Source organism: Bos indicus, chromosome 16, assembly GCF_029378745.1.
Source record: "Bos indicus isolate NIAB-ARS_2022 breed Sahiwal x Tharparkar chromosome 16, NIAB-ARS_B.indTharparkar_mat_pri_1.0, whole genome shotgun sequence".
Lineage (NCBI taxonomy): Eukaryota > Metazoa > Chordata > Mammalia > Artiodactyla > Bovidae > Bos > Bos indicus.
The window spans coordinates 74166303-74188338 of NC_091775.1; the positions used below are offsets into that span (position 1 = coordinate 74166303).

Below are 22036 nucleotides of genomic sequence, written 5' to 3' on the forward strand. Positions count from 1 at the left end.
TGAATATAAAAAGACTAAAACTCGAAAATAAATCTAGTTCATTTAATGTCTAGTTCATTATACATAAACAAACCAAGGCACTAAAGGTTAAATAATGTTGCTCAGGGTCACTAGTTAATTGTCAGAAAAAAGTAATTAGGATCCTAAGTTTAACAGAGTAAGAAAATAAACATTGATATTTCTTCATTTTTATGAAAAAAAAGAAAATTATGAAATTGTTTTCTAATCCTTTAAGGTAACTTAAGTAAAAATGAATTTCTCAAAACTGTTTTTGGAGATAATACTAGCATTGCTCTTGAAATGATCATCTCAGGAACATGGAAATGAGAAGTAGATAGAAAATGACAAGCTTAGTCAAAGTTACCATCTTTTCCCTCAGGCAAACCCATGTAAGAGCATGATATAAACTGGCATAATCCTCTACAATTGGGGTAAGTCAGGGTACACCAGGAAATAGACGTGCGTGGGCTCACACACGTGTGCTGTGAATGTGTGCATGTGTGTTTGGATATGAATATGCACATACCTGAAAGGGCCTAGGAGCCAGCAATCTGGGGAGGGGAGGAAGGGTTAGTTACTACAAAGTATGTAGCACTTTTCACATGTCTACAGAAGAAAATATGTAGTGATGTTATATTCCCATCAAAAGGTGCTCAGGTATACAAATTAAACCCAAAGATTTAGTTCCTTAAAAATGAATCTAGTCCTTTCTAAAACAGACTTTTATTTTTCCTACACATTTACTTTGACCATTAGCCCAAATCACTACAATTTACAGGTTCTATTAAGTCAAACACTATGCAAAAACTACTTTAGAAGTATTTTAAATTCCATTTCATCTCAAGATTTCTCTCCAAAAAACCATGCATTAAAGTAGCTGCAGCCTTTTAATTAGTGTCTAGCTCACTTTAATAAACTGTTATAGCTATTTCTTCAGTAGATATCTATATATCTACTCCATAATAGGTATGCAACTTTAAATATTTCCTACTCATGTTGCCAACTACTCCTAACCGCTATAATCCATTTAGACTACAGTCACTAATTTCTAGACACTTTTTAGTTTCTCCCTAGTTAAGTCATTCAAGGAATAATATCAATATTAGTCTCTGATTGAAAACAGTGTTGTTGAAAGATCATGGTTTGCACAGCATAGTAAACAGTTTCTGTTTTAATCCATACAAGTTTCTATGAATTTCTTCAATAATTATTCTAAGAGGTATAAGATTTACCTTATAAATTTTTTTTTTTACCTTATAAATTTACTGCTCACAAATGTAATCCATTTTTCCCACTTTTGACTGCTTTTCATTCAGTTTTTTGTTGTTGTTGTTGTTAATTACGGTTTTGACTCTTTGAAGCTCATTAATATCATAAAACCTTGAATAGGTATACTTCACAAGAAGGTTTCTACTTAATTTAATTTTCTATTTAATGGAGAATACCTTTTTTTCCACTACTGCACCAGATCACTTTTTTAAAGCTACAAATACTCGTTATTGCATTAGTAAGTTCAGAATATTGAAGATAATTTAATATTTCATTAAAATCCTCTATCTTTTGATGACTCATACTATTACTGTGAATATCAATTCTAAAATCAGCCCTAAAATGTGAGAATATGAAACTGAACTGAATACACATATGGATCATAGGAGTTTGTTTTTAAATAAATTCCTAATAACAGCTTGCTGTGTTGTCACTATCTCTTCTAAAAAATGGAAAATCCAGTGTTCCAATTTTTAGGTTTCTATTAAAATTTTACTATATATACAAACAAAATATGCAAATATTCATTTATTCAAAGCTTGGAATGTTTTTTATTTATAGTAGTTTGATCAGCCTTTTGCTATTCCTAAATATAAGTTCATATTAGGTATTAACAGGTGAGGATCTGGGGATGTTGGGGTAAAAACATAAAAGTCAGCTGAATGGAAATCGAATCCATGAAGACAAGCTACTATACTACTACACACATGCTATGGACAGACATTATAATCACTTTAAATAAAGCGACCGTGCAAACACTATTACTCAACAAATTGTACAAATGAACCAATATGTGATTTTGCAATACCACGGAAAATAACAAAAAGCGAAATGCATCTTAATACGAATATTTCTCTAGAGTTTTCTACTTTTTTTCTAATTTTGCTTAGTGAGTCAGAAAAGGAAACTAAAATAAATTGTAAATTATTCAAAAGTACTGTGTAGAGGTCTCTGAACCAATTTACCTAATATACAAACATGTCTTAAATCTCCATGAAATGTTAGAAATTTGATTCCTGCTGAAAGCCAAAGGATCTCTTCCAGGAACATCACTGCCTAAACTGACTGTAAATCTTCCAAAAAACAAACAGTTCAATAAATTGCCTTACTCAGTCACAGACTGACAGCTGAGACTTCCTAATTACATTACCCCTGTACACACTGTAACATCTCTCTAACAATAGCATGGAAAGCAGGAGTGTGATGTTCTCCCTCAAGACTAAGAATACAACATGCTTTCATTGTTGTTTTTTTTAATTAGTTCTTTATTTTATTTTTTTTGACTGAGCCCCGCAACATGTGGGATCCTGGTTTCCGGACCAGGGATCGAACCTGCACACCTGCATTGGAAGCACGGGGTCTTAACCGCTGGACCACCTGGGGAAGTCCTGTATTGGGTTTTTTAATTACACATTTCAAACAACTTTTGAAAGCCCAAATTGGATCTCGGAAATCTCAGAGTCACAACAAATCTTCACAGGCATCTGAGTCGTACTAATGACTTACAAAATAAATGCGAAAGTGTGTGATAAACACTTGCAAAGTCTGTGTAAAACGCATTGTGAATAAAAAGTACCAACAGATTCTCTAATTTACCCTTCTTTCACTATTTTTCTTTTTTAAAAAGCTACCCAGAGAGGTTAAGTAAAGTTACTATGTGTAGCAAGTTAACAATCAAGATGAATATTTTTACTTCAGCAAGACATTCTGCAAGGAGTCTAAAGTTATTCCAATGGAACAGACAGAAAAATGTGACTAGATGGAGAAGGGTGTCAGTCAGATCACTAAAGACTAAATTTATCTTGAGGTTTTAAATCAGACTTGCCCTTTATAAAGAGATAACAAGACACGGGAAAAAACTAATACAAATCTCTTAATGAGAGAAAAGAGAATGAACTAAAATGTAATTTTAGTTAATTTGAGATGCAGGCATGGTAGGACTTAGTGATCAACAGGATGTGGAGACTGAATTATAAGACAGGGTTGATTTCCAGCTTTCTAATTCAGACGTCTGGTTATTTAAAAATGCTACTCAGATGGCAAATTTGCATGGAGTGGGGAGTATGGAGGCTGGATTTGGTAGCTGTGAAGACAACTTTGGTTTAGGACATTTTGAATGTCCCAAGCTAAACATTTTTGATTGCTGTGGGACGTCCAACATATATAGCTACTATGCGGAATTATATTAGGAAAACCATGTGTACTTTTAATTTAGTAATAATGAATTTTTATTTTATTGCTCCAGGAAGCAGAACTAGGAAGGGGTAGACAGACAAGTTACTAAATGGCAGACATTTGGTCAAATATATCTGGGCAAGGGATGCAACCCTTTATGATAATCGATAGAACTCTCAACAATTCAAGAAACATCTTGAGTACATACTATATTCAGGTATTGTACAAAATCTAATGAATATAAACCAAATAAATGTTATGCTCCAGGCATTTATGGTCAGACTGGGGAGACAAATTTACAAACAAGAGATTTCCACGTGATTCAAGGGGTGCAATCACAGCAGAGTGTACAAAGTAGAGTGAGAACAAGGTTGAGAACGGAAACAAGAGAACATTAGATCAGGGAGATAAAGAGAAGTCTGAGAAGTAAGAGAGGAAGAAAAAACTTCAAAAAACAGGAGAGAGTCAACAATGTCAGACTGATGAAGTGAAGTGAAGTGAAGTCGCTCAGTCATGTCTGACTCTTTGGGACCCCATGGACTGTAGCCTACTACGCTCCTCCGTCCATGGGATTTTCCAGGCAAGAGTACTGGAGTGGGTTGCCATTTCCTTCTCCAGACTGATAGAGGCCAACATTAGAAGAGTTAATATGCCAGATAACAATTACACATCTTGACAGGCCGGCTAGACCAAAGATTCCCAACCTGTTATCTCCCACAAGACCTCTAGGGTAACAATAAGGTTCTATAAGCCATTCTTAATATTTTAGTATGCTTTTTAAAAATTGTACCTTAACCTAGGATAGGGCTAACTGCTTCACCTCTGACTGGAATTATATTAGCTTAGAGTGGTAACACCATCATCTTATATTTGTCTGAAGTCCTGATTAGCAGATATCTGATTGATAAGAGGAGGAAATAAATGATTAATTTGTATTATAAAATAGGGGCTTTGAAAAAAACGAATAAATAAAAGTAACCCTTCGTACTTAAAAGTCTGAATTAAAGGGTTAAAATGTTGGGCCAGGGCTAATAAAGAGTACACTTAACAGATACAAATAATCTCTTCTTTAAATCAAAACACTAGTTAGCTGGGCAAGCAACTGAAGACACATGACTTGAAAGTAGTCCAGATAAAAGACACTGTGATTTTGGTTGATTACAACTTCATCCTGAGCCAACATGAAGCTCCAAAATGGCTATTCTAATTAGCTACACTAATAAGATTTTGCACAAGGAGTGATATAACAGTTTTAACAAAACATCTATAATGGAGTGGCACACTACCATATTTCAAACTTTAAAACATACAAATACCAACCATCCAGAGGAAGAATTAAATATTGTGTCTAATAAAGAAAATGCTCAGGAGTTGTCTCAAAATGGTAGAAGTGACGTCGGGTACACAGAGAATAGGGAACTTTCAGTTTATTGCTCCAGAAAGCAGACCGAGGGTGAGTGCATTGAAGGAAGTTACTAACAGCAGATTTTTGGTTAAAACCAGGACCTTATGAACTGTAAGGATTATAGTTCCACATCAGCATAAATGTTCATTGGCATATGGGCTCAATGAACTCATTCTCATTGAATATTTTTATACAAAGTAAGGATGATTCATCTGGTGTTCACACTATATTGTAATTGCATGGTTAAAATTATCTGTCTCCCCCACTAGAATATGTACTCCTTGAGGGAAGAAATGTGATTTTATTCATCCTTGTGGCCCCCCAGGGTGCAGCACAGGATGCCAAGCACATCGACTGCTCTGTAAGTCTACAAAATTAACAGGTGAATGAAGACACTGAATATTTTAAGAACCACTTCTTTGGGAAATGGGAAGAGATGCTCCTGTGGGCCCCTTAAAATTCTAAGATGTCCCTAGTATAAAGCCCTCATCCAGAGTTCATTCGACTTCATGACACAGCTGGGGGGGAGGGTACAAACAATCTGCTTTAGTACATGATAGACAGCATGCCTTACTTGACATCTTTATTAGAAATGCTAGTATTAACGATAGTTGCCTTGCAAAACTAGAAAACACATAACTCCTGACAGTTATATTATGAAGCCATCAACAAATTATTAAGTATGAAAATATTAATTGAGAGTTTCTCAAGCACAAAAGAATCTCTAGAACAGGAAATTTGAAAACCTTGTTTTTTAAATATACAAGCAGTAGTAGGCAGAGCCTGGTGGCTCAGCTGGTAAAGAATCCACCTGCAGTGCAGGAGGCCCCGGTTCGATTCCTGGGTCGGGAAGATCCAGCGGACAAGGTACAGGCTACCCACTCCAGTATTCTTGGGCTTTCCTTGTGGCTCAGCTGGTAAAGAATCTGCCTGCAATGCGGGAGACCTGGGTTCAATCCCTGAGTTGGGAAGATCCTCTGGAGAAGGGAAAGGCTACCCACTCCAGTATTCTGGCCTGGAGAATTCCACGGACTGTATAGTCCATGCAGTTGTAAAGAGTTGGACACAACTGAGCAAGCTTCACTTCACAGCAGGCAGAGCAAATGCCTTCAGCTGACATAAAAAAGTAATTGATCACATTTAACAATAAGAGGGAGAAGGAAAGAGTCAATTGAGAAAAGGGGCGGAAACTGGAAAATTTTTAAAGAAATTTTAAGTTACAGGATCATACATGGATACTATCTTGCTAATTCTTCTTCACCTTCTGCATAAGCCTTTTTGTCTTTACCAAGTCACAAGAAATTCTTCCACAAAGTGGTTGGGGAAATAAAGTACAAAACATAAATCAGTATATTCTGTTTCTTGATTTTTAACCTCTAGTAAATAGTAAGATAAAGTTTGAAAGTACTGCTCTGGATAACAAGAATATCAAAGATTATCAGGAGATCTTATTCCTAGTGCTCTCCATCACTTTAGCTAAACCATGAGTGGGTCCTAAGTCTCCTCAGTGGTGTCTGACTCTTTGCTACCCTATGGACTGTGGTCCCTCAGGCTCCTCTGTCCATGGGATTTACCAGGCAATACTACAGTGGGTTGCCATTTCCTTTTCCAGGGGATCCTCCCCACCCAGGGATCAAACCTGTGTCTCTTGTGCCTACTGCACTGGCAGGCAGATTCTTTACCACTGGGAAGCCATCTGGGAAGCCCCTTAGCTAAAGCAGATACTTGAAACTGTCTGAATAGGTAATCAATCTCTTAAAATAAGTAAGATAAACATAAGCACACAACTAAATCAATTCTGGATCCGGCAAAGCTGTATGCCTCAGGGTTGGCCACCAAGATGGGAAGTGCTTTCAAAAGTTGTGTTTAGGAGAAACATAAAATTTAGGCTAGGTCTGACAATGCTGTAGGTGCCTTACACATTTGTACAGATGCATACACATACACACAGGGAAATTTTACAAACCACTTTCATTGTTTGAAGTAAGGGAAGAGTGGGATAGGGGCTCAAACATGCTGCAGACTTGCACATACATCCTAGACGTATCATACTAATTTTCAAATATTGTCCTTTAAAACAAAGCAAAATATAGACACTTCATGCCAGTTACATGTTTCTGTAAGAAGAGAAAAATACACTTTAGTGCCAGCTGTCTACCTTATTGAGGAACTTTAATTAAGCTATTTTTTGAAAATATGAGTATGGATGGCACCGTAACACTTAATAGACTGACATATATGCAGGATTTTAAGAGTATGCATTTCTTGTAAAGATGTCTTTGCATCTCTTTCCTAGAGAAAAACCAGTTTTGAGTGTTAGGAGAGAAAAATACTTGAGAAGGAAATTACCCTCACTCCAAATTCCCTGGTCCCCTACAACAACAGCACACAGAAGGAGAATGGACGGACAGCGCAGTCCAGCATCTGCTCGAGTAGGGGCTGAGAAGGGTTAGGACTGGGGACAGCAAACTGGCCTCCCAGTTTGGGAGGAAGGGGAATATCGCGGGAGGGCGGCTTGCTGGGGCGAGGTCAATGGAAGGCGGGGTACACCCTGCGCTCCCGGGCTCCTCCAGCCCGTCCCGCCGGGTCTGCAGGGCCGCACCGGACGCCCCCCGCCCCTCCCCCCGACTCGGCGCCGCCGGGAGCAAGCAGCTGCCCCAGCGGCGCCGTACCTGTCGGCAGGAGCAGCTCGACTCGTCGCGCCGGGCCGCGGGCCGAGGCCGACGGAACCGCCGAGGCCAGGTATAGAGTCTGGCGGCGCCGCTCCGCCCACCAGCCTCCGGGACGCGGTCCGGGACCCTCGAGCCTGCACAGCCGCTCCGGGGCCCATCGGCGCCGCGGCCTCCCGGGCACCCCCGAGCTCTAGCTACCTGGGCGCCCCGCCACCCTCCGCCCCAACCGCGGACGGCCTCCACTTACCTTCAATCGCCATGATGCGCTCGCCCTGGACCGCACCAAGTGCGCGGCCAGGGGCGGCGAGCGGGACGCGCGGGCGGAGGACGCGCCGGGGCCGCCGGCGAGCGGGGCGGGGCGGGGCCGGGCCCGCAGGCGCGGGGCTGCGCGGTCGGGAGGGGCGAGGCGCGGGCGGGGCGGAGGAGGGGCCCGGGCGCCGCGGGCGCGCCGAGGAAATGGACGCTTCCCGGGCCGCCCGCCGCCGCCGCCGCCGGCACGTGACGCGCCCCGCCGCCGCCCCGCCGCCCCCGCAGCGTCTAGCGCCGGGATTCGGACCAGGAGCGGGGCGCGGAGGGCCCCCGGGGGGCCCGCACCCGAGACCAGCCCCGGGGCCTCTCGGCGGCTGGAGCCGCTCACCGAGACGTCTGCTCCCCGCTGGCGGGCGGCAGCTAGAGTCGACCGAGAGGCGCGCGAAGGCTGTGGTCAGCACCATGGACAGGTCTCAGCTGTCAACCGGGCTCCGGGATCCCCACCCAGCCGGTGATGACTCCCTGAGATCTGGTCATCCGAAAGCCTGCTTGTTTGGGTTTTGCTTTGCCTGCATCAGCCAGATACTCGCCTCAGATCTCCGCTGAGGGTGAGAGACAGCCAGCTGGCAGAGAAAGGGATCCTGAGGACAGCCGCTTCTCTGTCTCCCTCCCTCTCCCTCTGTTTCTCTCTCACACTCACACACACACACACACACACACACACACTCACACACAGTCTCACACACACTCACACACACAAACACACGCAACGTGTTAGCGTGCACTTCACCCCTTAGGTTCCTGATCAACCCGATCAGTTCTTGCCATCAACCTCAGCTTGGTTTTTCCCCTCGGAAATATGCGTTGGCATTTGTCTCCACACATTTGAGGTCATAACAAAAGTAAAGGTGAGACAGACGTTGTGACAAAGGGCCTGAAGAAGCAAGTCACGTGCAAGTTCTTTAAACCGGCAACCCAATGAGCATTATGAACACAGGTCAACGTTGACCACAGAACAGCTGGTAGATTAATTTTGACCTGAGGTACTTGAACCACTCAACATTCACCCAACTTTCAACTTCATTTGGTACTTTGAGGACCTGGACAAGGAAGAGCTTAAACAAGATTAACGCACAGAGAGTTGGTGATTCTCCTACAGAAAAGTGCTAACTCCTAGTGCAAAAGAGCTATACTGGGGACTGAGACAAAGAAAATTTTGCACTTATGTAAGTGAGATTGGACTGTAAATCTAGAGCAGAAATTTGTGTAATCTCTCCCTCAGTCACAGTTTATGTTCAATAAGCATTCGTTTTTTTACCATTTTGATTAGTCCAGTGAATATTTATCAAACTAGCATTGTGCTAAAAGTTAACTACAAGAAAGTGTTGTTACTGAAGGATCAAACAAAATGCTCTTCTACCAGTAAATACTAAAATGTCTATATTTTAGGAAAGATTTGTGTGTGTGTGTGTTTACCATAGATATCTGTGAGATTCAGATAAAATATGTATACTGCCAAAGTTATTTTCTCCAGGCAGCTTCCCTTAAAACAGCCTTGAATTCCAAGGTGCTGGTTGGAACTTGAAACCACAGTTCTGGGTTTGTGGTTTCTGGTTGGCTCTGAGTAATCCAATTGCTCAGCTTTTTTAAGGATTTCATAGTGAAAGCCAGAAACAAACAAACAAAAATCATTATTTCATTACCAACTACACAAGTTAATAATATATATGGATCCAAGTTATGTGAGCTCCCATAACTCAGGTTAATATCACAGTTTCTCAGAAAATTAATCTGTGTGTTGTGGTGAATGTGAGCTTCAAATGTGTCAAATCTGGGAATTTAGGCCAAAGCCACTCAATATTGATGACATTTCCCCTCGGATTAGAATGCATAATTCTCCTCACCAACACTGCCTTTTTTTCTTTCCCCTTAAGTGCTCCACAAATACTAGTTGGGACATTTGTGTCATTACTGCTGGACAATATCATATGACTTAACTTTCCAGTGTTTCATATGGCTTCTTTGTTATATAATTTTACTTATTTATTTCTGGCTGCACTGGGTCTTCACTGCTGTGCAGGCTTTTCTCCAGTTGCAGTGAGCGGGGACCACTCTCTAATTGCAGTGCATGGGCTTCTCTTGTAGAGCATGGGCTCTAGGCTGTGTGAGCTTCTGTGGTTGTGCCACACGGGCTCAGTAGGTGCAGTTCTCCGGCTCTAGAGCACAGGCTTAATAGTTGTGACACACGAGCTGAGTTGCTCGGCAGCATGGGGAAGAGATCTTCCCCAGACCATGGATCAAACTCATGTCTCTTGCATTGGCAGGCAGATTCTTTACCATTGAGCCACCAGGGAAGCCCTCATATGATGTCAGAGTTTGCTTAGCAGCCACTTGGAATTGAGATTTAACTTCTTAGATACTCCTACAGTATGCCATGGGTTTGATACATTTAATTTGGGGAATGTCAATTATTTATAATTTAAATATTTCAAATTTTATCCATCACACATCCTACCCAATGACAAGACATTTTTCTAATTTTGACCATATACTTCTAAGTAATCTTTAGTGTATACACCTTTACATTGTAGAGGATGTTTTAAAAATGCTCATTTTAAATTCTTCATTTTCCTTATTAATGAATTATTTGAAGAATAGTTTCCAAACATGTAGTGCAAGCAATTGCCCAGTTTCTTCATCATGTGTTGTGGAGAGATAGTTGGGGCTAAGATGGGAAAAGAAAAACAAAAGAAGTCAAAAGTAACTCCTTTTCTTTTGACTAGTAAATGGGAATATGTTTTTGGTATTTTAAGTTTCCACTCAATCTTTCACGCACATGATTTAAGATGATAGTTTGACTTATGGGAGGCCACAGTGCTTAATTATCCAGTGTGTGGCTGAAACATCCATAGATGAAGGTATGAAGGTGAATTGTGTAGAAAGAACACCTCAAAGAGGAAATGAAAGGTAATTGTACCTATATTAGTTAAGTGGTTTTCATGTGCCAACAAAACAATCTACCACTATTAATAAAAATACTATCTTGATGAAGAGTCTGTTCCAAGTTACCAAAGTTCCCACTGTACTTCTAAGAACCAAATGATTTTTCAAGTTGGAAACTTCCTTTATTTAAGCTATCCAACTGAAAAAAATCAAAGCCATTAAAAGAATGGAAAAAAAATATATCTAGTAATATATTTTATTCTAGTATATATAATTAAATAGATGTGTAATTCTAGTATTATGTATTACCTATATAAAAATGGAGTCTTAACAAATACCTATACCAAAATTATATTTTGGAAAATTTAATGTGTTAATTATGTTGTCCAGGAATTTTGAGTGTTTGAGTAAGAGAGATACTTTTGAACTTTAAGTTTTATTAGCAGTTGCAATTGTCTGAGAAGATGTAGCTGGATGTAAGGACCTAATGAAAATCTAGTTAAAACCATTAATATTGCATTTCTTTCATGAATCATAATGTTGTGGAAACAACTATAATATTAGTTATTTACCCTGATAACTTTTCCAGTGAGAGCAACTCAACTTGAAGTAGCTTAAGTAAAATAGAAAGTTAATTACAAAGATATAAGCATAGAAATTAAGCTGGGCCTCAGCTTTAGCAATCTTGGGAACCTAAATGCTAACACTATATTTTCTGCTTCTTATCTCTAACTGTTCTGCATGCTCATTTTTTGCTTGCTCACCACAGGCTAACTTTTTCCCAATGATGGAAAACATAACCCCCGAGAAATCCCAGGCTTTATGGATTCTGCCAAATTTCTAGGTCTTCACTCCATAAATCCCAAAAAAGTAGAGTGTCACTAACTGTACTTAAGATAAACTATCCCAGTTGGCTTGAAACTCAACATTAAAAAACTAAGATCATGGCATCCAGTCCCATCATTTCATGGCAAATAGAAGGGGAAAGTGGAAGCAGTGACAGATTTTCTTTTGGGGGACCCAAAATCACTGCAGATGGTGACTGTAGCCATAAAATCAAACTAGGCTTGCTCCTTGGAAGAAAAGCTAAGACCAACCTAGACAGCATATTGAAGAGCAGAGACATTACTTTGCCAACAAAGGTCCATCTAGTCAAAGCCATGGTTTTTCCAGTAGTCATGTATGGATGTGAGAATTGGACCATAAAGAAAGCTGAGCGCCAAAGAATTGATGCTTTTGAACTGTGGTGTTGGAGAACAGACTCTTGAGAGTCCCTTGGACTGCAAGGAGATCCAGCCAGTCAATCCTGAAGGAAATCAGTCCTGAATATTCATTGGAAGGACTGATGCTGAAGCTGAAGCTCCAATACTTTGGCCACCTGATGCGAAGAACTGACTCATTGGAAAAGACCCTGATGCAGGGAAAGATTGAAGGCAGGAGGAGAAGGGGACGACAGAGGATGAGATGTTGGATGGTATCACCGACTCTATAAACATGAGTTTGAACAAGCTCCAGGAGCTGGTGACAGACAGGGAGGCCTGGCGTGCTGCAGTCCATGGGGTTGCAAAAAGTCGGACACGACTGAGCAACTGAACTGAACTTGGGACCTATAAGGCTGAACAGGGGAGAGGGGAAAATGGTTCCTAGAAAGAGATTCTTGGACAGAGAAAGCTTGAGTGATGTCTGCAAGGATACTCTACTTCAGTACATTTCTCTGGGATTCTCTTAAAGCAAAGCTGTTCAAAAGAATTGTCTGAGATAATGAAAACTGTCCATTTGTGCTGTCCAATGCAATGGCCACCAGCCATATGTGGTTGGGTGTCTACTGTATCAGACAGCACAGCCTCAGAGCCACAGAAATGACATGGTGGGGTTCAGGGGGCACTTCCAGAGAAGATTGCTTAATGGATACTTGGTGGGGCAAACTGTGATGTCTCTAATGAGAAGAGAATGGTAATAACTTTCCATGTATTGATACTCTACCTGATGGACTGGTACAATGAGAAGTGTATCTGTCATGCTGTGTAGAGGTAATTAGAGATGGAAATGGAAAGAAAAAATAAAAGTAAACATAAACCAAAACAATTTTTTTTTCTCTTGGATTTCCTCCACCAATTATTTTCTTCAAGACTTGTCACTTACTCCCCTATAGGCAGCAAAGTGATAGCTAAGAGAAAAAAGGAAATGTGAAGCATTCTAAAATTGTTTTTATGCAGTTAGATCAAATGGTAGTTTTCCTTCTTGCCCTCTAAAGCTTTAGAGCTATCACAAGCTCTACCAAAGAAAAGAGAAAAGAGATCTAATAGCACTGACACTAATTTACTACTCCACGCTTACGTTCCATTACATTTTCTAAGCCTTTCATGCAGACTGAAGAGCCACCTACATGCGTCTTCCCTTCTGTCTCTAAATACGATGCTCTCCTGTGTAAAATCTGTTATAATATCTTATTGATCAGTGAAGCTATTGCTGTTGGCTAAACGTATGGAGCAGTACACTGTGGTTTATTGACACCGTTACAACACAGCAGGATACTGGTCTGTCATTGTGGAGGAGTGAACACAACTTCAGAAAACATAGAGCAGTTTTACACAAAAATGTTCAACAAGTACATGCTCAGTGGGATACAAACGAAATTTAACTCCAAGTTTTTTATTCACAACAAAGAAGTATATTACTTTATTCTACGTAGGAGTACTTAAATATATTTAAATTTTTTTCACAGCTGGATGCTCCCATGATAATGACAAGGGACAGTTATATAACAGTTTTCACTCATAGGTCAAAAAATATGCTACAGACTGTTTCAATGATGGAACTATGTCACACAGCGGTAAATGCAGCCACCTACCATGTAGAAAGCAGAGGCAACATGTAGCAGGTCTCAAGAACACACGTATGTGGGAAGGAAATTGAATTCTACGCAGACGAAAATAATTGATAACCTGAGTTAGATGAGAAAATCTGCTGTCACAAAAGCCATTCAGGTCTCCTTAGTTTATGGAACTATAAATGTGTGGGCCTGATTCAGAGAGGGTCACTAAGAGCTTTGATTGCTTACATTTATCAAATACACAAATGACAAGCTTGAATTCTGTGTCAAACTCAGTGAAGAGTGAGGACCAAATTAAGTCATTTAAGGAATGCATGGATTCCAAAATTTATTCTCATGCACATTTGTTTATTTTTTAGATTTTAACTTGAAATAGCCCAACAAAATGAGGACAGAATCCTAATCTATGAATACAATGAAAAGAACCCATAGCATAACAGTTGAACATCAAGCCTAGAGAGCAACACATTTAAATTAGAAAAGAAAGTCTGAAGAGGGTGTTCAGGGAGAAAATTCTTTCCATTCAACAACTATTAACAATATATTACAAAGCTGGAAGATATTATCATGAAAAAGGTTTATTTTTATATATTTATAGAAAAAAAGAAAGGCAATTAGGTAGTCAGTGGGGAAAGCCGTATAGTCCATGTAAAGCATTAAGTCTTTCAGTTGAGTCTGACTCTGCTACCCTGGGGACTGTAGCCTGCCAGGCACCTCTGTCCATGGAATCCTCCAGGCAAGAATACTGGAGTGGTTTGCCATTCCCTTCTCCAGGGGATCCTCCCGACCCAAGGATTGAACCTGGATCTCCCATGTTGCAGGCAGATTCTTTACCATCTGAGCCACCAATCCATCTGATCCTGACACTGTTTGGGTCAGCACTCATTTAGCAATAGAAAATTACACTTTCTAATCATATAACTTGCATCACAATAAATAAATTTATTCAATCATAATATTATAAAATACCACTTATTTGTTCTAAGGGGTTGGAAAAGGTACAGAATACTTACCATAAAGAACAGAATGTAAATGTTAGCAATACTGACAACATCAAAGTAAAGATAGAGCCAATAGGAACTACCTGAAGCTAGAGTTTAGGGGCTTCCCTCACGGTCCAGTAGTTAAGGAGTCCACCTTGCAATGTAGGGCACAGTGTGGGTCTGGGGGGATCCCACGTGCTATGGAGCAACTAAGCTGGAGTGCTGCAATTACTGAAGGCCACATGCCCAAAAGCTTGTGCTCTGCAACAAGAGAGGCCACTGCAGTGAGAAGCCTGTGCACAACTAGAGTCGCTCCTGCTAGTCGCAACTAGAGAAGACCTGCACACGGCAGCGGAGACTCAGCACAGCCAAAAACGACTGAGTAACTAAATGAATTTTTTTTTAAAGAATAGTTTTCAGTTCAGTTCATTCAGTTGCTCAGTCGTGTTCTACTCTTTGCGACCCCATGGACTGCAGCACGCCAGGCCTCCCTGTCCATCACTAACTCCCGGAGCTTGCTCAAACTCATGTCCATCAAGATGGTGATGCCATCCAATCATCTCATCCTCTGCCAGCCTCTTCTCCTGACTTCAATCTTTCCCAGCATCAGGGTCTTTTCCAATGAGTCCATTCTTCACATCAGGTGGCCAAAGTATTGGAGCTTCAGCTTCAGCATCAGTCCTTCCAATGAATATTCAGGACTGATTTCCTTCAGGATGGACTGGTTGGATCTCCTTGCAGTCCAAGAGACTCTCAAGAATCTTCTCCACCACCACAGTTCCAAAGCATCAATTCTTTGGTGCTCAGCTTTCTTTATGAAGCTTTATGAAAGCTTTATGAAGCTTTCTTTATGAAGCCAACTCTCACATCCATACATGACTACTGGAAAAACCATGGCTTTGACTAGATGGACCTTTGTCGGCAAAGTAATGTCTCTGCTTTTCAATATGCTGTCTAGGTTGGTCATAGCTTTTCTTCCAAGGAGCAAGCATCTTTTAATTTCATGGCTGCAGTCGCCATCTGCAGTGATTTTGGAGCCTAAAAAAATAAAGTCTCTACTGTTTCCATTGTTTCCCCTTCTATTTGTCATGAAGTGATAGGACCAGATGCCATGATCTCCATTTTTTGAATGTTGAGTTTTAAGCCAGTTTTTTTTACTCTCCTCTTTCACTTTCATCAAGAGACTCTTTAGTTCTTCTTCGCTTTCTGCCATAAGGGTGGTGTCATCTGCATATCTGAGGTTATTGATATTTCTCCGGGCAATCTAGACTCCAGCTTGTGCTTCATCCAGCCCAGTGTTTCTCATGATGTACTCTGCATAGAAGTTGAATAAGCAGGGTGACAAAATACAGCCTTGATGTACTCCTTTCCCAATTTGGAACCAGTCCGTTGTTCCATGTCCATTTCTAACTGTTGCTTCTTAACATGAATACACATTTCTCAGAAGGCAGGTAAGGTGGTCTGATGTTCCCATCTCTTGAAGAATTTTCCATAGTTTGTGGTCATCCACATAGTCAAAGGCTTTGGCATAGTCAATAAAGCAGATTTTTTTTCTGTAATTCTCTTCCTTTTATCTATGAGCCAATGAATGTTTGCAATTTGATCTCTGAAGAATAGTTTAGGGATGGTAATTTTTCTCACCTTACATAAAGCAGAATTAGAAGTTTTCATTTTTAATTGCTGGAAGATAATTAGAATTTTATATATTTTTGATTGATATAAAAGACAAATAGAACACGTGTATATATTCTTTTATTATTCAAATATTGTATAGTATTGAATACATATTTAAGTATTAAATATGTATTCAATATTATTCAATATGTATTCAATATTCAAGTATTAAATATGTATTCAATACATAAATAGTATTGAATACATATTTAAGAGGAGAAGGCAATGGAAGAAAAGGTGAGAAATAGTACAGATAAGCCAAATTCCTCTTCTTTCATAAATGGGAGTAAGTAAATTTTCTCTGAACTTACAAATAAAAAAAAGAATTATAAATATATTCTTCCAAATTACGACGATAATCACAAGAATCGAAATCAGAAACATTTAAAAGAAGCTTACCTTTTAAGAATATGCTGGGTATATGGGAAGTCTCAATTAGAAAATATTTATTTTTATTTTGCTTTATATCATTCTATACATAAGTATGTTTTATTGAAAACAAAAGCGTAAGTTAAGTGGCTCCCACTTTCACTACTCTCAGAATAAAATCAATACTTACAAGGTTCTTGACAATCTAATTCTAAATGACCTTTTCAAGCTTGTCTCCCAGAATTCGTGGATCTGATTATCTCAGTTTTTCCTGAATGTCCCCTGCTTTCTCACCCTTTCATGCATGTCTTTTGTACACAGTTATCTTTCTGTCAAGGTGGAAGGGAGAAATCTTCTTGGACAGGGAAATTTCTGTTAATCATTTAAGAATAAGATCAGCAAGAAATCATTTTAAAAGGAGAAATCAGACTAGATAAAAATTTATGACTTCTTATAGAAGAAAGACACTATAAGTAAATGCTCAGTTGTGTCCAACTCTTTGGACTGTAGCCCACCAGGCTCCTCCGTCCATGGGATTCTCCAGGCAAGAATACTGGAGTGGGTTGCCATTTCCTTCTCCAGGGGATCTTCCCCACCCAGAGGTTGAACCCAGGTCTCCCACATTGCAGGCAGACGCTTTAACCTCTGAGTTACCAGGGAAGCCCTTAGAGGTAAATACAAACTGGGAAGTGGAATATTTGCAGCAGTTGGAAGGCAGAAAAGAAAGTGGTTCGAGCATGTCCTCCAGAGCTCGCATGTCTACCCCTAACCACTGGGTGCACCACTTTGCTCAAGGCCTCGGGCAGGTTGTTTAACTTTCATGTGCCTCAGTTTCTTCATCTGTAAAATAGCAATAATAATAGTACTGACTTTATAGCGTGTTTTTGAGGAATAAATTAGTTCTATACCATTTAGAAATTGGCCTATACTGAGTGGCATATAAATTTTAGATACTATTATATTGTTGAGGATTTAACAGTGCACTTATTCTCCAGTAGGCAATTTATTTGCAACGCTTTGTTTAACTTCTGTCACGACTCTGTAAGGTATATCATGTTATTAGGTTAGTCTTACAAACAAGGAAACGGAAATTCAGAGCCATTTGGTGACTTATCAAGTTTACAACTCAAACCCAGGCCCTCTGATCCTGAAGCCCACATACTTAATGTCAATATAGGTTGGAGGCCAATTCATATGCTTTGAGCCATTTATTTTATATAATAAAAATATGCAGCAATTTTATGTATCAACTTGACTGAGCCACAGGAAACCCAGATATTTGGCCAAACATTATTCTGTTTGTGTCTGTGAAGGTGTTTCTGGATGAGATTAACATTTGAATTGATAGACTAAGTAAAGCAGATTGCCCTCCCTAATGTGAGTGTACCTCACCCCATCACTTGAAGACCTAAATAGAACAAAAAGGCTAAGCAAGAGGAAACTCATTTTGCCTGACAGCCTTGGAGCTGGGACATGGGTCTTTTCTTACCTTTGGACTTAAACTGAAACATCAAGTCTCCTTGGGTCTCCAGCCTGCCAGCTTCTGGATTGGAACTTACACCATCAGCTCTCCTGGGTCTCAATCCTTTGGACTTGGACTGGAACTATATCATCAGCTCTCCTGGGTCTCCGGCTTGCCAACTGCAGATCTAAGGACATTTTATAATGATGTGAGCCAGTTCCTTACTCTCTCTCCCCGTCTCACTCTCATTTGTATTATATGGATAGGTGATACAGATAAAGATACAGATATCTGGACACACATACACACCATTGGTTCTACTTCTCTGGAGAACCCTGACTAACATGTATATAATAACGCATTTTAAAGACACTGGAGTGTTGGACAGATACACATCCAACTGTTAACATTTGTCTCTTCCAGGGGCTGGAAGCACGGGACAGACTTTCACTTTATGTTTTGTCATTCTGTGGTCTTTAACGGTTTCAGAAGGAGCAAGAATAGCATTTAAAATTAAAAGTATATCATTATATTCTGAAAGTTAAGTTAAAAATGGCTCCTCCCCCTCTCTGTGATGCCACCTGCCTCTCTTCCTCCTCAATCAGAGGTAAGAACACTCCTGAGATTTTGCATTTACATTTATTATAAAAGTTAGAGTATCTCTTCATAATTGAATGGGCCTTAGATTGAGTCCTGCATTAGGAATGCTGTTGCATTCATCTTCTTGGCCCCCTTTCACTAAAATGGGAAGTTCCTCAAATAGACTTGGTTTAAGCTGGAGAGGGCAACCTAGCCTGAGGGAGGAGGTATGTATTCAGCTTTGCCTGTGCTGTCCTTCTCTTTGTTTTCCTGGAAAGGGTTTTAATGCTCTCTGTTAGGGGCCATTCCCTTTTGACTTAGCCTCCTTTTATGTCTGAGGCTTAGTTACATAATCATAGCGAAGTTCTTTATTTTCTCCAAATTTCCTATGTAGGGCTTTTCTTTTGGTGCTGGTCATTGGGGAGTTACTTAATGTTCTGAGCTGTAGCTCTGCAGGATGAGAGAATCTAGATCCAGGCAATAATTTTAAAGAAAAATTTGGACAGGGATATCAAGGATCCATAGCCCAAAGGAACCCCTGAGGATAAACACCTCCAAACCGGGAGCAAGGCTTGGATTCATATGTGTCTCTTTTCTCTCTTACTGTCATGCAAAGACCTAGGAAAGACCTCAATCGTGTATTCTGACCTCCCTCATGCTGACCATATATGACTGTCATTTTCCCCAGGGTACATTAAATAAGAGTATATGCATGTGTGTTTGTGCCCAATATAAAAGTACTAAGTCTAAAACTCTGTAGTTAAAATGACCAACACCTGAACTAACTATCCAATCTGTGTTCTCAGATTAGCCAAAGTGATCAACTGGAGAGGGGAACTGGCTAAGAACTCCACCCAGAATACTACGCTATTAGTCTCGCACTTGCACAAACCCAAAAGTGAGTGCCTCCTTAAATTTGGCACCCTAGACATTTTGCTTATCTCCCTCTCAGTCCTAACCCTGGGTCCTGCCATCCCCAGTTTCCCTTGGTCACAGCAATGGGAGAGGATCCTGCTGCTGCTGCTAAGTCGCTTCAGTTGTGTCCGACTCTGTGTAACCCCATAGACGGCAGCCCACGAGGCTCCCCCGTCCCTGGGATTCTCCAGGCAAGAACACTGGAGTGGGTTGCCATTTCCTTCTCCAATGCATGAAAGTGAAAAGTGAAAGTGAAGTCGCTCAGTCGTGTCAGACTCTAGCGACCCCATGAACTGCAGCCTACCAGGCTCCCTAGTCCATGGGATTTTCCAGGCAAGAGTACTGGAGTGGGGTGCCATTGCCTTCTCCGGGGAGAGGATCCTAGTAGCGATAAATCTTTCCCACTCCCACTGCCAAGCCCACAGTGGTTCCTCGTTAACAAAATGTATCAAATTAATTGAATGAAAACAGGAGAGATGAGACCTAGGTCAGAAGCAGCACAAGTGGAAAGGACGTGGAGTTTTCATTGAGAGTTAAGTTTATATTTCATACACAGGGTACCTACTAAAATTATTAATGTGATTTTAGGCTGCTGTTTTAGATGCTTATTATCTATCATAAAGGAAGCAGTAAACCCACTCTTCTTTGCCCTGGGAGGAAGCTACTTGGAGTGAATCCAGCAGCAAGGTATTTCTAATTATATTCTATGAGAAAAGGTTAAAAAGCTGATAATGTTTAGTCTGAAAGAGGGATGACTCAGGGACTCCATGATAATTGTTTTCAAATATCTGAATGTTTGCCAGATGTAAAGGAAGCAGGCTTATTCCGCATGATCGCAAGGGTTAGAGCCAAAACCAGTGGGTGGCAGCTGCACAGAAACAGATCTTGGCTTGTTATAAACCCTGGTGCCCAGATGATTATTGTTACAAATAATCACTCCCAGTTTAACGTGTAAAATAATTGGATTTTTTTTACCACAGTAAACCAGATCATAATCATACCCTATAGACAAGCTCATTGGAATAGAATTATGCTAACAAAAACATGCGATGGATGCAGATTTGAGAAGCTGCCTTGTCTCCTTTCCTTCCGTCCCTTTCCCCTCTTACTCAGTTGGCTTTTTTTCTTCATCTTGTGCAAAGTTTTCCCAGGTGGGCTCTTCCTGGGGAGTTCCCTGGTTGTCCAGTGGTTAGGACTCAGCCCTTTCCCTGCCATGGCCCACCCAGGTTCAATCCCTGGTCAGGGAACTAAAATCTTGCAAGCCAAAAGAAAAATGAAAAACCTCTTCCTGAAGCCCATCCCACACTCTCTCTATCCCTTCCTCTCCCAAAGTCCAATTTCCCCAGCAGTCTTCACTGTACCCCAGCCACCTGGGATAGAATGGCTTTGTCACATGGACAAAACCTTAGATTTGCATGCCTCATCCCATCCATTTCTATCTACCTCATCTCCCTTCTCTTCATTTATGCTTTTGATTTAATTCCCAAATATGCACCTCTAATCTCCCTAAGGTCAAGAAGCTGAAATGAACTAATGCCTATATAGAGACTTTCCATTTTTGAGATTCTGTGATTCTAAGAAAAGGCTGGGATATAAATGAACATGTTGTGCTTGAAGGATGGTGATATTTGCCAGATACAGGAGCTGTATTAGGGAATCGTAAGGGTCATCTTGGAAGGTTATAAATGCCAGAGAGAGAGAGAGAACCCTCCCAAACCTTGTAGTTCCTTGCAGTAAGATGTTGTACTATGTTTTCCAAGCCCAAATATAGTATGACATCCAGTGCCCCAGTGATTGGTCCAAGGAATAGGCACATGGCCCAGGCCGGACAGAAATTAATAAGAATGCCTTACTGAGACTGGCTAAATTTAAAATGGAGGCCAAACAGTTTTTCTTTCTGCACATTGAGCTGTAGGCATGTGGCATCAGGTCTCTTCCTGGTGCCCAGCCTTGTGAAAAATAGAAAACATAGCTCTCCTCTGATAGAAAGAGTGCATTCTAGTACCACTAGTTTGCTGGTTCCAATTCCAGAGGTTCCTAGACCTGTCCTAGTGCCTGTACCACTTTCGTGGATTCTGTGAACTACCACTGGATCTTTCCAGCAAATTCCCTTTTTTCCTTAAGCTAGGTGGAGCTTCAACCCCATTAGGTCTGCTGCTCAGGCGCTCAGTTGTGTCTGACTTTTCATGACCCCATGGACTGTACCTCACCAGGCTCTTCTGTTCATGGGATTCTCCTGGCAAGAATACTGGAGTGGGTGCCATTGCATTCTTCAGGCGATCTTCCCAACTCAGGGATGGAACCTGCATTTCTTACATTTCCTGCATTGGCATGTGTATTCTTTATCAGTAGCATGACCTGGGAAGCCCTCAATCCCATTAGCCCCAATCCAATTCAAACTCCATCATTTGCAAACCCCACCCCCAAAACACATGACAGATACAGGATTAAGTACTGAAAAAAGCAAAATTAGTTCTAATTTTTTCTAATGTTAGAAGCATGAGGCCA

General features: G+C 40.6%; 1 protein-coding gene across 3 annotated transcripts in view; it reads right to left on the reverse strand.

Annotated features, from left to right (window-relative positions):
* The window catches only part of SYT14 (synaptotagmin 14), a 211261-nt gene extending 203398 nt beyond the window's left edge, over positions 1-7863 (reverse strand). For all 3 annotated transcript variants that reach the window (XM_070768657.1, XM_070768656.1, XM_070768655.1), the window contains exon 1: positions 7769-7863. In XM_070768657.1, coding sequence (XP_070624758.1) covers positions 7769-7781 — 13 coding nt within the window. In that variant the 5' untranslated portion in view covers positions 7782-7863. The remainder of the gene's footprint in view (positions 1-7768) is intronic.
* Between the last annotated feature and the right edge of the window lie 14173 nt (positions 7864-22036).